The 16,199-nt window shown below is 40.8% G+C and overlaps 2 protein-coding genes and 2 long non-coding RNA genes across 5 annotated transcripts in view; 3 read left to right on the top strand and 1 right to left on the bottom strand.

Moving 5' to 3' along the window:
* Positions 1-16,199, top strand: part of LOC134932387 (uncharacterized) — a 306,751-nt gene that overhangs the window by 236,142 nt on the left and 54,410 nt on the right. The gene's annotated exons all lie outside the window — the stretch shown is intronic.
* UCN3 (urocortin 3) overlaps positions 1-16,199 on the bottom strand; it is a 165,470-nt gene that overhangs the window by 94,085 nt on the left and 55,186 nt on the right. The gene's annotated exons all lie outside the window — the stretch shown is intronic.
* On the top strand, positions 11,323-11,791 carry LOC134935299 (uncharacterized). The gene is made up of 3 exons (XR_010180037.1): positions 11,323-11,380; positions 11,482-11,572; positions 11,672-11,791. It is a non-coding gene; the product is annotated as an uncharacterized LOC134935299 (long non-coding RNA).
* Positions 12,001-13,563, top strand: LOC134933897 (uncharacterized). Its single transcript, XM_063929456.1, has 2 exons — positions 12,001-12,106; positions 12,302-13,563. The coding sequence occupies exons 1-2, from the start codon at positions 12,037-12,039 to the stop codon at positions 13,561-13,563; spliced, it is 1,332 nt and encodes a 443-aa protein (XP_063785526.1). The 5' UTR covers positions 12,001-12,036.

Raw genomic sequence — 16,199 nt, forward strand, 5'->3', positions numbered from 1 at the left:
AATAAAATTCATGTCAACGACATCAATTTGGTTTGGTCGGCTTCCAAACCAGTTGTCCGTAGAATATGTTTCCAGATCTAAGCAAAGCTTTGACGGCGGTATATGACGTCATGGTATTACATGATTCTCCAGACAATAGATGGGCCTACACTGACGCAAAACACCTTTATGACGTGTTATACACTGAACGAGCCAACTTTTCCTATGATGTTCAACTAAACAAATGTTTCCGTGGTGGTAACAAGTCAGGCAAATTGTTGGCTAACTTAGTGAGATCATCTACAGCCCCTTCTCGCATAACTCACTTACACACAGACTCCATTTCTTCAACTACGGACACACAAACCATATCTGAAACCTTCTTACTATACTATAAAAATGTATATGCAGCACCTTTAGATAACCCCACTGAGGGTATGACGTTATTGGATAAAGCAGGCTTGCCCACATTAACGGAGGAGGAACGGGCGTCATTGACGGACCCAGTAACGGAACTGGAATTGCTATATTTGATTAAGTCACTCCATAATGGGAAAACGCTGGGCCCGGATGGGTTCGGGGCAGAATACTATAAAATGCTGGCTCCTCATATGTTGCCTTATTTGCTAACACTGTTTAATTCTTTGTTGCAAGGATCCTCTCCCCCTTCAGGATTCACCGAAGCTAGTATAGTGGTATTTCCAAAACCAGGTAAAGACCCTACCTATGTTCTGTCTTATCTTCCTATATTCCTCCTAAACCAGGACCTAAAACTATTTACCAAATTATTGGGCGCTCGTCTCCAATTAATATTACAACTTATCTTACATCCTGCCCAAACTGGGTTTGTAAAGACTAGAACATTGGTGCACAACGTACGTACCTTGATTGCAGCAATACATAGTGTAGACGGCTCCACAACATCTAAAGCGCTAGTAGTCAGTTGCGACGCTGATAAAGCGTTCGACCGGGTATCATGGGCACACTTACTTAGAATCTTCCACACTCAACAATTTGGAATGGAGTTTGTTAAAGTCTTCCATATGCTTTATTCTAATCCACAGGCACACCTCACTATTAATGGATTGAACACATCCACCTTCTCTTTACATAGGGGTACGCGCCAGGGATGTCCCCTCTCTCACCTACTTTTTAATTTGGCCCTTGACCCGTTAATACGCACCTGCATGCAAGATGTTACTTGGGATGGGATAAAAATTGGCTCACAATCAGTGAAAGTATTGGATTTTGCTGATGATCTGCTGCTTTACTTTAACGAACCCGAAAAGGCGTTCCCCTCCCTATTGGCCATACTCAATGATTTCCATACGATCTCGGGCTTTCTGATCAACTTTGATAAAATGCAGGCATTGGCTCTAGGCCCTAAAGCTACACAAAATTAGGGCTCCCGATTCCCTTTCAAATGGGCTTTATAACTTATTTAGGCTTACATTTTTCATCCAAATTAGCCGATCTATACGCACTCAATTTTTCACGCTCTATTAATAAAATCATGGATGATTTTACACGTTGGCAAAGCTTACAAATTTCATATTTAGGTAGATGCCACTTATACAAAATTCTTTCCTTCCCCCACCTACTATGGGGGTTATTCCGAGTTGTTCGCTCGTTATTTTTTTCTCGTAATGGAGCGATTAGTCGCTAATGCGCATGCGCAATGTCCGCAGTGCGACTTTGCCAAGTAAATTTGCTATGCAGTTAGGTTTTTTACTCACGGCATAACAAGGTTTTTTCTTCGTTCTGGTGATCGTTATGTGATTGACAGGAAGTGGGTGTTTCTGGGCGGAAACTGGACGTTTTATGGGTGTGTGTGAAAAAACGCTACCGTTTCTGGGTAAAACGCAGGAGTGGCTGGAGAAACGGAGGAGTGTCTGGGCGAACGCTGGGTGTGTTTGTGACATCAAACCAGGAACGACAAGCACTGAACTGATCGCAGATGCCGAGTAAGTCTGGAGCTACTCAGGAACTGCTAAGAAGTGTCTATTCGCAATTCTGCGAATCTTTCGTTCGCAATTTTGATAAGCTAAGATTCACTCCCAGTAGGCGGCGGCTTAGCGTGTGCAATGCTGCTAAAAGCAGCTTGCGAGCGAACAACTCGGAATGACCCCCTATATCCGATCCAAATGCTTCCGTTTCTTCTAACTAAACGCGATATCCAAACAATTAATAAATCCCTTAATACTTTTATTTGGGAGAATAAACGCCCACGCATAGCCCTTTTTAAATTGAAACAACCAACTACGATGGGAGGTGTGAATTTACCATGTCCAGAAGACTACTCTCTGGCCGCTAATTACAGATATGCTATTGACTGGGTTGGGGACTCTGCTAACTAGAGCAATCTATGCTATCTCGTGGTAACCTGCCTTCTATTTTACATTTTTGTGACTCCTTTACATTGACATCCATCCGTTTGAACCCATTATTGTTCTCTCCGTGCAAAGCATGGACTCATTTACGAAAACGCATGGGACTTACAACGACCTGCTCCTTATTCCAACCACTTTTGCATAATCCAGACTTTCAAGGCAGGGAGACCGATGCAATTATCAAAAATTGGTATTCTCACGGCTTGCGTTTGGTGTATCAACTATTAAATGTCACCTGTACCGAAGTACTCACCCTGGCCCAACTGAAGCTAAAATTTCCAAACCTCCATATACCACTTTTTGCATATTTTCAAGTCCGCAGTTTTGCAACGCGATTGATAACACGCTTAAGACCGGCAGACTACAACTTTCCCCTAGACGTCAAAATGCGATAAACTCCTCATTCTCCTTATCCCACATCCTTTATTTATGCATACACCAGACATAAGATAGACCTGAATTGTCAAACTACGCGCCTAGCTAAATGGACGGATACTTTGCCGGGAACTGATCTACACACTATAATACGCTGGCACTTATCACTTAATAAATATTTAGTTTCTTCTTCCTATGCAGAAATGCATTTAAAAATTTTACATAGGGCATACTACACTCCTCGTCTCAGATTTCTTACGGGCATCTCTGACAACTCTCATTGTTTCAAATGTTCTTCACCTGATGCCGATATTATCCACTGCCTATGGGCATGCCCTGTAATACAATTGTTCTGGAAAGATGTCTGTAACTACATTACATCGACTCTGAATATTTCTTTCACAGCTACTTTAATTTGGGTTTTCTGGAATCAGTATGACCCTGATTGTCTTTCTTTGTCTCCAGGTAATAAACTGTTATTAGCGCGGATTGCGGCAGCTACAAAAAAGACCATACTGTCTCAGTGGATACATAGAACCCCTATACCCATAACTCTTTTACTCCCTAGGTTGACATATCTTTACCAAATGGACAGGATAGAATGCTCTCTCAGAGCAGAATCCAACTCTTCCAAATTCTTTGCAACATGGTTGCCCTACATTGTAACCCTATCACGGCCAGTTCGAGATAACATACGTAAAGTAGTTAAACATACTACATGGTACAATACTGAGGTACTCACGAGGGGTTCACCGCCCTTTTAGCCTCAACTCTCAAATTATTTGACTTCTTAATGTCACTAAGAGATAATCACTTCCCATTTTACGTTCTGAGCTACCCTCCTTACTCCTCTGCTTTCTTATGTGATTTGTATTGAACAAATGTTAAGATGTACATTCCTACATGTCATGATTATTATTGTTATCCCTGTTTTTCTAATGTCAATATCCTGCAATGATTATGGAAATGTGCGTGTGATTCTTTCTTCCTTAATAAACATATATTTAAAAAAAAGATACAGGGGAAAATTGAGTGAGGTCCCCCTGTATTTTAAGAACCAGCACTTGGACCAGCCCTGGTTTAAAAAATACAGGGAAAATAAGATGTAGGCGTTCCCATTATGTTTTAAACCAACACCGGGCTCCACTAACCAGAGAGGTAATGTCACAGCTAAGGGACTCTTATATTGGTCCCCTGGCTGTAACATAACCCCCCCCCCCCCCCCCCCCTCCAACTAGTCAGCCCTGGCTGTGGTTTCCTAGGGTAGTGGGAAACCCCACAATAAAGGGGTCTCACCCTCCAAGCATCCAAAGCCATGGCTGAAGCCCAGGGCTATCCCCGGCACCTCTGGGCTGTTGGTGCTAAGTTGATTGTCCATTCGTTAGTTTTGGCTTTAAAACAATTGTCTTTTACAGGAAGAACTTCAGTCCCCAGCAAGCGCCCCCCAGCGTGCTGATAATTGGAGAACCACAAGTACCAGCTTACTGGGCATTAAGGGCCCACTGGTACATAGAGTCCCCCTGTAAAATAAATATAAAAAAAAAAAAACACAGAACACATACACCGTGATAGTACAGCTTTAATAATCACTCTTGCACACTCACACGCATACCTACCTGCGATCCCTGTAGCCATTTACGTCCTTTTCTCCCAGTAGCTTCCATGTAACCTGTAAGAAACCCCCCCAAACAAACACACCTATTCCTGGTGTAAATCACATTCTCTTCAGTCCAAGTAGGCATCTCAGGTGTTAAAAAAATAATAAACCACATACCCAAACCAATACGGACATGAGGAAGTGTGTGTGTTAACACATGCACTTACTGTACGCGACTGAGCAGGCCCTGGGTAACTATTGTTATCAGAAGATCCACTAGCCAATCAGCAGGCTCCTCTGTAGGAACTACCTGCTGATTGACTGTAAGCGGCTGCTTTGTCAATAAAATTTCCCCCATAGACTTCAATGGTGGGAAAGCGCAATTGAAGTCTATGGTGGGAACCCCTACATTGTGTCCTATAATGTTAAGTACAAAGTTAACATCTATTAATGTTGTGGTTAGTGATGGAAACCACAAAGTGGATGCCTGGAAGGAGGAGGGGGGGACTGCTTTATTGAGGGGGTCCCCACTCAGGAAACCCCTGCCAGGGCTGAATAGTTAGGGGGGGGGGGTGTTAAAATTACTGCCAGGGGACCAATATAAGCGTGTCCCCTGGCTGTGGTATTACCTCCCTGGCTATTGGAGCCCGGTGCTGGTTAAAATATCTGGGGGACCACTACATCTTTTTCCCCCCAATATTTTATAAACCAGCACCGGTCCTAGAGCACAGGGCTGTTTATGCATTGGGGAGGGGTTATCACCTTAAACACATGTAAACAAAGAAACACTGCACACTCACTGATCTGTGCATGCTTCTCTGAACATGCTGCTGAGGGGACATCTATTTGAAAAGTGCATTTTGATCCAAGTTTTGACAATTTATGAGTGTGTTTGCAAAAATGATTCTAGGTAAATTCCCGTGTTTCAGTGTTCTATATGGAAATTATATCCAAGTTTGGCTGATGGTGTATTTGAGCGTATGTCCATGTCCACCCGTGTTTTGTACTTCTGTTTGAAGTTTGTTCTTTAGTAAATTTCTGTGATTGAAAAAATGCTGAAACACTCCCGTGTTTGACAACTTGGACGAACAGGGACGTTAGTAAATTTACCCCATAGTCTAGTCGCAAGCGCAATGAAAACCTGAGTCCGGCGGCCGTGCGGGATGCCAGCCAAACTCTGATGTTTTTTTTAAAGGGGCAATCACTTACAAGGCATGGTTTTGTCTTGTTAGTGATTGCCCCTTTAAAAAAAATGTCTGAGGTCATCCGGCATCCTGTACGGCCACCGAACTCGGGCATAATTACAACCGGCTCCAGGTTTTTGAAAAGGAAGCAACTTGCAACAGTGTGCAAGAGCTGTACCCAAAAGAGGTTGGCTAAATGCAACTCTGATGCTTATCACTCGTTGCCCTACTTTCTCTATATGCGAATGCTTATCTTATTCATCTTCACTGAACAACAGCAGATAGTAAAATGCTATTTTATCATATTTATCTTAGATATTACATTCTAAAGTAATGTCTCTTGACATTGCTATCTGTAATCTGTCTCTGTGAGAGACAGAAAAAGCAAAGGAAATTGATAGCAGACATAAATAGATTGATAATCTCTTAGGGCTGATTGTCAGATGTAAAATCCATAGTACCCTAGGGAGTAATTCACCTTCCCTCTTTGCCAGCCTTCCTGGTAATAATTGTACACAAGTATAATTACAGGGGCTCACGTACAGTCACAGGGCTTGTTTGAGTTGGGTGCCTGAGACCCAGTCGGGCCCTGAATTCCTACAGGATTGAAAGAAGAGACAGTTTAATTTTTCCCAGTGGTTTATCCATGAAGGACATTTCTCTTTGGATTAAAATAAGAAAATATTATTTTGCTTTAAATTTGTGTTTACATATAAGGACATTTTGCTTTGGATTAAAATAAGGTCTGTCTTGGTTGTCCCTTTTAGATTACCAATTAAGGGCACTTGCCTTAAAATTACACTTATAATAGTTCTCTGGGGTGTCAAGCTTGCCACACATGGGAATCTATTTATTTTCTATTATACCAAAATTTACAGCCAAGTGGTGAAAGGAAGAGCCCCATTATTTTTCTATGGTAGCCTGGATGCGGGCTACACCCAGATGTCACCCTTACAGTTGGTGGCTCTTTCGCAGTGACAGGACAGTGACAGTGGAGCTGGCAGTGCAGCCAGAGTCTCCAGGTGCAGCACAGAATCTCAGGTTACCGGCGTAACCCGTATAATAGTGGTGATAATGTAACAGATATTTCTTTCACTTTATGTCTCTCAATTTCTGTCAGTGCCTCCACCTGCATCTTGAGAGGCAGAGGCGAATTTAGACTTCATGGGGCCCTAAGCAAAATATTGTTTTGGGTCCTTCAACCTCAGTTCCATGCAATTTCAGTCTGCGTCGTATGGTTACTAGTGTTCACTCTAGACTGTTTTAGCAGGGTGCCGCACCCTGCCCGTTTTTTAGAAGGCAAAACCCGCCCTGCCCCTTTTGCGGCGCCCTGCTAGAACAGCCGCCTGCTTCCTGCCCTCCCAGCATGTAAAGATGCCGTGCACATGCGCGCGGCATCCATTCACGCATTGGGAGAGGGCTGGGGGAAGCCCAGCACCGACGGAGGTGCTGGGCACGCCCCCAACAGTGATGTCAACGGCCACAGACACCCTCTATAGCAGCGCCTGTGGGCCGCACCGCCCACTAAAATGACAAGGTGTGGCCACCCCCCCTAATTTACATAGCCACCCCCCCATTTCGGGCACGCGTGCTGCTTAGCCGCGCGTGCCCCAATGTGCCCCCGAACTCCGGCGTAACTAGAAGGAACACTAGTTACCATCATGAGGCATGCACAGTATGACTCAGACACATGCGCAGACTGAAAACAAAGGGGCGGAGAGGAAATAAACCATCTGAGTTCTTACCTATAAAACTGGTGCGGGATATCTTTTGGTTTCTCTATAGTTTTGAAAACAAAGGCTTATTGCGTCTAATATATATCACTATGCTACCTTCCCACACTAAATCCTTGCACTAGATCACTGCATCACTACGCTACATATGTTCGCTATATCACTACGCAACTTCTCTGCAGTACATCCCAGTAGATCACTGCACAACCTCCCCACACTACATCACAACACTATATCCCCACATTACATCCTCACACTATATCACAGCAATTCATCCTCACACTACATCACTACACTACCTACCCACACCACATAATAACACTACCTCCCACAGCCACACTTCATCACTACACCATGAAGTGCAGCTCCAGTGAAGTATAGAGGGAAGCTGTCTCAGGCAGGGTAGGGGGTAAGGAGGGGTGGGCCTGAGAACTGGAAGAGTAGAAGAAAAGAGGCAGGCAGAGCTAGGTATAGGACCAGGAAGAGGGGTGGATCTGATCCTGGGGATGGGAGAGAATACTCTAGACATCTACCGAATCACTACAATGCTACAGCCCATGGGTGGCTGCATAGGTGTGCAGGGTCTCAATAAGGAGTGTGTGAGACATACTGATGCCTTCCGTCCCAGACACAGACGACTGAATGGAACTCCTCATCCGGTACAGGGTTCATCTGCACTACTCCTGGGTCTTCTGCGCCGCCGTACACTGAGATGCCTCCTTGACGAAAATGCTGCTACACTTGCTCCTTCGGTCACTGCTGGTGAGAGAATCTCTTTTTTCACTCATGACTTCACAGTTGGTGATGGAGGGCAGAGCCACAGGTGGCGAGAAGGGAAGATGCACAAGTGGTGGCAAAGACAAAGGTGGTAAAGGGGCAAAACACACAGATGAGGAAGGGGCAGAAACACTGTTGAGGAGGGAGGCAGGTATAGGGTGTAGAGGCACAAGGGATGAGAGAGGCAGAGGTACAGGTAGTAAAAGAGCCTGTGACACAGGTAGGGAGGGGGCAGAGGCACATGTGTTAAGGCGGCAGAGGCAGAAGTGGGGAGGGACGCAGAGGAACAAGTAGGGAGACAAAGAGGTGGAGGGGCAAAGATAGAAGTAAAAAGTGAGGAGGAAGGCAGAGGCACACGTGGTTAAAGAAGTACTGGCATAGATGGAGAGGGTCATAGGGAAAGGTGTGAAGGGGGCAGAGGTACATGTGAGGAGGAAGTCAGAGGCACAGGTAGTAAGACAAACAGTGGCCCAGGTGAGCAGGGGGCAGAGGCACAGGCGGGGAGGGTGCAATTACACAGATGAATATGCAGTGGTGCGATCGCAATTTAAGTGACAGGCTGCGGGTGTTCGGTGGGTGGCGACGCAGCGTTGGGGAGAGGAGAGAAGGAAAAGCAGACATGTCATGGCCATTTTCAGGGCAGCCCAATGACGTTGCCTGCATTTCCTGCGATAATAAACATGGAGGCGGTGCACAAAGGGCTTCCACAAACTGCCGACTTCTGCGATGCGATCGTAATTGATTTGCAATCATACTGATGGACGGCAATTAACATGCTGGGCTGCCTTTGCCTGTGCTGGGCGGCTCCGAGCATGTGAGTGTAAGCAGTAGCAATTTTGCTTTGGCATGGGGTAACATAGGATAACACATGAGTAGTATAGTGAACCACTTTCCGTCAAACTCATTTTTGACAGGTGGGAACGCCTCTAATTATGCAAACCACGCCCAGATCATCCCCTAACCCCGCCCAGATCCACCCTTAACCACGCCCCTAACCAAGCCTCCTGATACGCCCACTTTTCATTCCCTTCTGCTGGTATTTTATATGAAATAATCCTACAAAATCAGTTATAAGTGCTTTGTGTATTAACACTGATGATGCAATGTTGTATATTATTTCCAAATGATTTATAAAATAAACGTGCGAGTTAGGAGTTAATATTAATAATATTATATGAAGAAATCATTCTGTGTTTAAAGTATTTTTTTCTTCATACATTCACTGTATTTCTGGAATCCTCTAACACGCTGAAGGTTCAGAGAAGTGTGGTTGATGATAGATCTATGCTAATAAGACAGGTTATTAGTAACCGTCAGCACTCCTGTTCATAGATAGGAAAATGCAAATTTTGAATTTTAAAATTACTATTTCTAACAAGTCATTGTTGGGTGGGTAGCATTGTATAACCTGTTTTCAAAGATAATATTTTGCATGCATATTGTTTTTTAAAAAGCATATTACTAAGAAATATGTGTCATGCAGCACTGAATACATACATTTTGACACATCTATGTGACTGCGACGCCATCTGTTGTCTAAATATATGTGTACACATGAACAATTTACTTATGCATAATATAGTTTATTTATTAGCGCCGCATAATCCGCTGTGCTTTACAATTAGAATGTATTTGATAAATACATAATTTGTAATATTCAAAATAATGTCTATGTGCTGTTGTTAATAATGATAAATTACTACGCTTGATTTTTTCATAGCCACTCAGTAATTCCAATTACTGCCTATTTGTTAAATTCACATTTTGTAATATAAATTAAATTACTATTGAACGTTATTATCTATGTGAGATAATGCTATATTAATTATATAGCAGTTTACGTTAAAAAATTACAAAATGCTAATAAATAGATTGATCTTTGAAATTTTAATTTGTATTATGAGTACTGTTGTTTTTATAAAATGACATTATGCAATATTTATATTTCAAATGATCGCTATTATCTGTGTGAAATAATGCTATAGAAATTAATTATATAACAGTAAGCGTTAAAAAATTACAGCATATTAATAAATAAGTTGATCTTTGAAAACTTAAATTGTATAATTCTCATTTCTGGGTTCCTCTAACATGATGGAGGTTCAGAGAAGGGAGGTTGATGATAGATCTATGCTAATAAGACAGGCTATCAGTAACGGTCAGCACTCCTGTTCATAGATAGGAAAATTTAAAATTACTATTTCTAACAAGTCATTGTTGGGTGGATAGCATTGTATGAGCTGCATTCATAGATAATATATTGCAAGCATGTTGTTTTTTAAAAAGCATATTACTAAGAAATATGTGTCAAGCAGCACTGAATACATACATTTTGACACATCTATGTGACTGTGGCGCCATCTGGTGTCTAAATACATGTGTACACATGAACAATTTACTTATGCATAATATACTTAATATCACTGTTCACATTTTGTAATATAAATTAAATTACTATTGAACGTTATTATCTATGTGAGATATTGCTATAGAAATTAATTATATAACAGTAAGCGGTAAAAAATTACAACATGTTAATAAATAGATTGATCTTTGAAATTTAATTTTGTATTATGACTACAGTTGTTTTTATAAAACGACATTATGCAATGTTTATATTCCAAATGATCGCTATTATCTGTGTGAGATAATGCTATAGAAATTAATTATATAACAGTTTACATAAAAAAATTACAGCAAATGAATAAATAAGTTGATCTTTGAAAACTTAAACTGTATACTCCTCCTATAGTTACACCCATAGGATTGTGTTTTGCGTGAATCGGCAGAATTACAGCTTTATAAAGGAGGTAGGTTCAGTTCATTCCAAATCATCTTCAAATTTCTGACACTGAAGTTGGTGAAACGACATTATGTAAGTAATTTAATATTATAATTATTTAAATTGTTCTAACACCTGATACGCTAATGCAACTAATAACATATTTGTGGTTTATTTTTCTTAAAAGTTGTTTTGTAGTTATTAGCCAATAGTTGTATAAATTGATTTTACCTAACTGTTAACAATGATGTTGGTGCGTACATGATATCTGTTCATGATGTATTTTAAAAACATTTACATCTATTACGTATGAAAGAGTGACAGTTAGTGGCTTATTTTGACATGTACATTTTACATGTATTATCACATTAACATTTTCATTTAAATGAATAGAATAATTACATTTTCGGTGCTTTACCGTGTATAAAATATTTTTGTGAATCATAAATGTTGCATAATATTATAACTTTTGTATGCTTGTTATTAATACATATTTAAAATACATTATGTCTTACAGAAATAAGAATATTTCACAGTGTTACCGCTTATATATTAAGATGGAGGTATGTGTTTATGTTCTATTAATTTGATCACAGTGTCGTATATGTGTGTTAATTCTATTAATACACTTTTTTAATTTTTTAATTTATTTATTTTTTATCAGCTAACAAACGGCAATGTTTTCGGAATATCTGATGATGACATGATCACGTATCTTTCGCATACTGATACACATCTTTATCAACCGCTAAAACGTAGGTGTTCATACATTGTTTAACGATATTAAATGCCGTTGAATAATTTGTTTTTAAAATTTTTATACATGCATAATTAACAAGAATTAATCTACGCAGGTCCTGTCGATCAAGGACTGAGAAGAAGAGAGCCACATGGGTTAGAGTGCGCTAATGGTTCTGATGTTGAAATGATTCAGAAGTCCTATCCGACGTACTCGGAGTCACCGAAATCGCAAAATAGCTGTGAGTGCAAGTTTGTCCGTGAATTTTACTTTTTCCTTTAGGTAAACGACCTTTAGGTAAACTCAACTCTTTTTGATTCTTTGTAAGGATATACATACTTCTGTATCAAGCTTGTTTAAATTGCTATTACGTCTTTAGTCTTTATCACGGTATATGGTATGAAATGATTTTAAATTACTCATTTGTATTTCGCAGATAGTCCAAACCGACCATGCGTGGAAACGAACTTTGAAAAGTATATGCGCGGTGAGCAAAGGCGACCGATGCCGTCACCGGAGTCGGAATCTCCAGCTGAGTTTTCTATCGATAGTAAGTTATTTAAAACATAAGTTTTTCACAGATAAAAAATGTATATCATAGATGTACATCTAACTATTTGTTTTCTATCGATAGTCTGTTAATTAAATGATGCTATACGGTTGTTACACGTATTTAAAACGCAATTTTTTTCACAAAGCAAAAATGTAAATTGTAGCTGTGCAACTAATTGTTTTTGTTTTTTAGCATTCGATGAAAATTTATTTAACATGGATCAGAACGGCTATTGTTGCATATTGACGGATGATGAGATGATCGAAGAAGCAGACCGACGTACAAGCACACCCGATACAACGACGCACAGCACCGATGACAAAGAGAATCAACACAGACATCTGCCGAACAGACATTTACGCCTGGCTGATTCTAAGCCATTGATAATGAATCAAGTGTACAGTACAATGGACCCAAGAAGTCGTGTGAGTGGCGTTCCGCGCACTACGCATTGGGTGAATGAAAAACCTAAACATCGAGGTGTGAAGAGGAAATTGGAATATAATGACAAAACTGTGCCTAAAAGAAGGAGATTGACTGTAGTACAAGAGGTGCCAATTAGCTGCAACATCAACAAATTCAAGATGTTGCCCGATCAGAATGACGATGATGAACAAATGAACTGTGTTAGTGCTAAAACTGTTGACACAGAGATTGCAAAAGGTAAGAGGGTCAATAGGCTCTCAAAAAAGTACAAGATCAGACATACAAAAGAAAATAGGGTTATAATAACATCAGTCATTCAGAATGATCCCATTATAATACCAGATACACCGGTTGAACCCATTATAATACCAGATACACCGGTTGAAACCATTATAATTCCAGACACACAGGTTGACCCCATTATATTACCAGATACGCAGGTTGACCCCGTTATAAATACAGATGTCGTTTATGATTTACTTCAAGACGCACAGCCACTTTATATATCTGACGTAGAGGCTGTGGATAATCATGAATGTGTTGATATTTCAGATGTTCCAAACAAAGAGGTTAGAGCATCTGTGGTTGAGTCACGTTCTGCAGCGACGGACGATGTTGTTGCCGGTCCATCGGGTATTGATGATAGACAACAACAACGGCCGCTGCGCCTGAGAACAATGGATGTTAATGACGACTGTCCATTAGGCGTAGGTTCAACAGGTATGGGTGGTAATCGACAAAATGCTACATGCAAACCCACAAGGGCAGAGATTGCTAGTAAAGCATCTGAATTAAAATATAATGCATTGATAGGATCTATTTGGAGAGAGACAGCTTACACAAACCATGCGTCTACAGGACTGTTAACACAACTATCAGAAATAATGCACAGCGGCAAACGGGACCAGCGAGCGCTTAATAAACTTATTAAACGCTATCTGGGACTCGCTGTAGAACGGAGCAATCTAGTCAGGGAAACATGTGATTTCCTAGAGGACAACTCATTCGGTAAAAAAACATCGAAATGACTACTTATGACAGGAAGCGGTTTGAACAGCATTGCAAAGCGTAGAGCACAGGGTCATAAAAATACAAACAGGAATTTAAAAGTAAAACGATCCATAAGTACATTAACAAATTTAAGAAAACAGAAACAACTTAGATCGGCACGACAAGGTACACATAGATTTAATGAACAGAATGACAACAGGCCGTCACGACACATAGATAGACGATCATCACAGACGGACAGCGTTGAACACGTAGCATCACCCGGGGCGGCTGTCCCGGAAACGCCTAGTAATAATGAGGTGGCACAACCTGTTTTTTTAGAATCCATAAACAGGTATGAACGAAATCACCCCAATTTCAGAGCGTCTGAAATTCATCATCACTTCCGGTTTGTTAATTTGAACAGAGTTACATCATTTGTAGAGGGCGTTCGAGCCATTCATACGGCTATACAGGACATGCTCGATGAGTTCCTGGCTGACGTTGATCCGTCCGATCGCGTACAGCTAAGGTTGGAGGGCGGAGGTTTACACAATGCCATCTATTCGCATCGTAAACCACATGGTTCATTAGACGCCATCAGTTTTTTGAATCAGATAACAAACATGCTGCAAAGTAATGCTGAGGTTTTATTTGATACAGAGTTAAAATTTGTGATCTCTGTTTTCAAGAATCGTGCCGGTGGTGCCCTGATGGGGAGGAGCCTACGAAGGATTCCTCATAGCCTAATAATTGAGAAGAGGCGTCGCCTATTATTTGATTTTAATAACACCGGTAACAATCTGTGTCTGGCGGCTAGTCTCTGCAAACTAATGGACAAAGATAACTCTACAGACCACATGATACATGAGAGAGCTCTCGAGATTCATAAAGCTTTGAATTTGTCCCTTGATAAAATGATCAGCTTTAGCGATATTGCTTGTTTTGAAAAACATTTGAAATCAAAAATTAAAATTTTGTATTATTGTGATGGCGGATGGAATTTTTATTACACAGACAGCCGTTATGATGAAATTCTATTCATATTATGGCACAATGATCATTACTATGGCATTTTGGACATTAAAGCTTTTGTGGGATCCAGTTACTTCTGTAAATTTTGCCACACAGCGTATCACCACAGAAATAGGCACGACTGCCTTTTCTTTTGTAAGTCATGTCTCAGACAGGAATGCGTTGATACAGGTCAGGCTGCACTAAGGTGTACGCAGTGTAGAGTGTTTTGCAGGTCAACAGAATGTTTAGAGACGCACAGGTCTTTAGCATTGGCCCTGAAAATACAGTGCCTTCAAAAAATGTATTGTGATCGATGCGGAATGTACACCGAGCCAGATCACAATTGTCGGGGTATGAAATGCCCCATTTGCAAAGTGACTGTTGACAATTTTGCGGGTCATATGTGTTACATTCAAAACATTAAACCATCGATTTCTACTTTAAAATACATTTTTTATGATTTTGAATGCATGCAAGAAACGGGCGTGCACATACCCAATTTCTGTTACGCATTAACGCTAATGGATGAGAAATCCTGGGAATTTCAGGGATCTACTTGTATTGAAGATTTTGTAAAAACATTCATGAGACCAAAATTTGTGGGATACACTTTCATAGCTCATAATGCCGGTCGTTATGATGCGTACTTTGTAATGCGACAATTGATTAAGGAAAAATTGAAAACATCTGTGTTGGCACAAGGCGGTAAACTGTTATGCATAACGGTGTGTGATTTAAATATTCGATTTATCGATTCTTTAAATTTCTTGCCAATGCGACTCAGTCGTTTACCAAAAGCAATGGGATTTAAAGGTTCAAAAGGTCATTTCCCACATTTTTTTAACACAGTCGCTAACCAAAATTATGTAGGGACAATGCCTGATATTCAACATTACGGTGTGCAATATATGATGGAATCGGAAAAGGATGATTTCAAAGTGTGGTATGAGAAAAACAAACATAAGCCATTTAACTTCCAGGAAGAACTTAAAAGCTATTGCAAGGAGGATGTGATAATATTACAGAAAGCTTGTAAGGTGTTCCGAGACGCTGTTATATCAATGACCGAACAGGTGGAGGTCGTATATAAGAAAAGTAAGCCGGTCATTGTTAAGAGATGGGTTGATCCCTTTCAACTTACCACGCTGGCTTCAATCTGCATGTCGATGTACCGATACAGATTTTTGAAGGCTAACACGTTGGCACTTGTCCCGGGCGATAACTATCACAAGACTCAGAAGCGTTACTCAACACCGGCCATACAGTGGTTAATGTACATATCCCATACAGAAGGCATAGACATAAGACACGCGTTACAAGGAGGCGAAAAGAAAGTTGGTAACTACTATCTGGACGGTTATTCAGTGATCGATGGTGTACAAACGGCTTTTGAGTTCCAAGGTTGCTTTTATCATGGTTGTAGCGCATGTTACAATCCCGATGATGCAAACAAAGTGACTCAAACGACCTATGGTCAATTACAACACAAGACACAAGTGAGAATTAACTATCTTAAGCTCTGTGGCTTTCACGTGCGTGTTATTTGGGAATGCCAGTGGAAAAAAATGTTACAGGACGATACCCGTCTACAGGATTTTCTGAAGGTTAAAGAATTACCCGAACCCTTGGATCCGCGAGATTCACTTTACGGTGGTCG

Source organism: Pseudophryne corroboree, chromosome 6, assembly GCF_028390025.1.
Source record: "Pseudophryne corroboree isolate aPseCor3 chromosome 6, aPseCor3.hap2, whole genome shotgun sequence".
NCBI classification, from domain to species: domain Eukaryota; kingdom Metazoa; phylum Chordata; class Amphibia; order Anura; family Myobatrachidae; genus Pseudophryne; species Pseudophryne corroboree.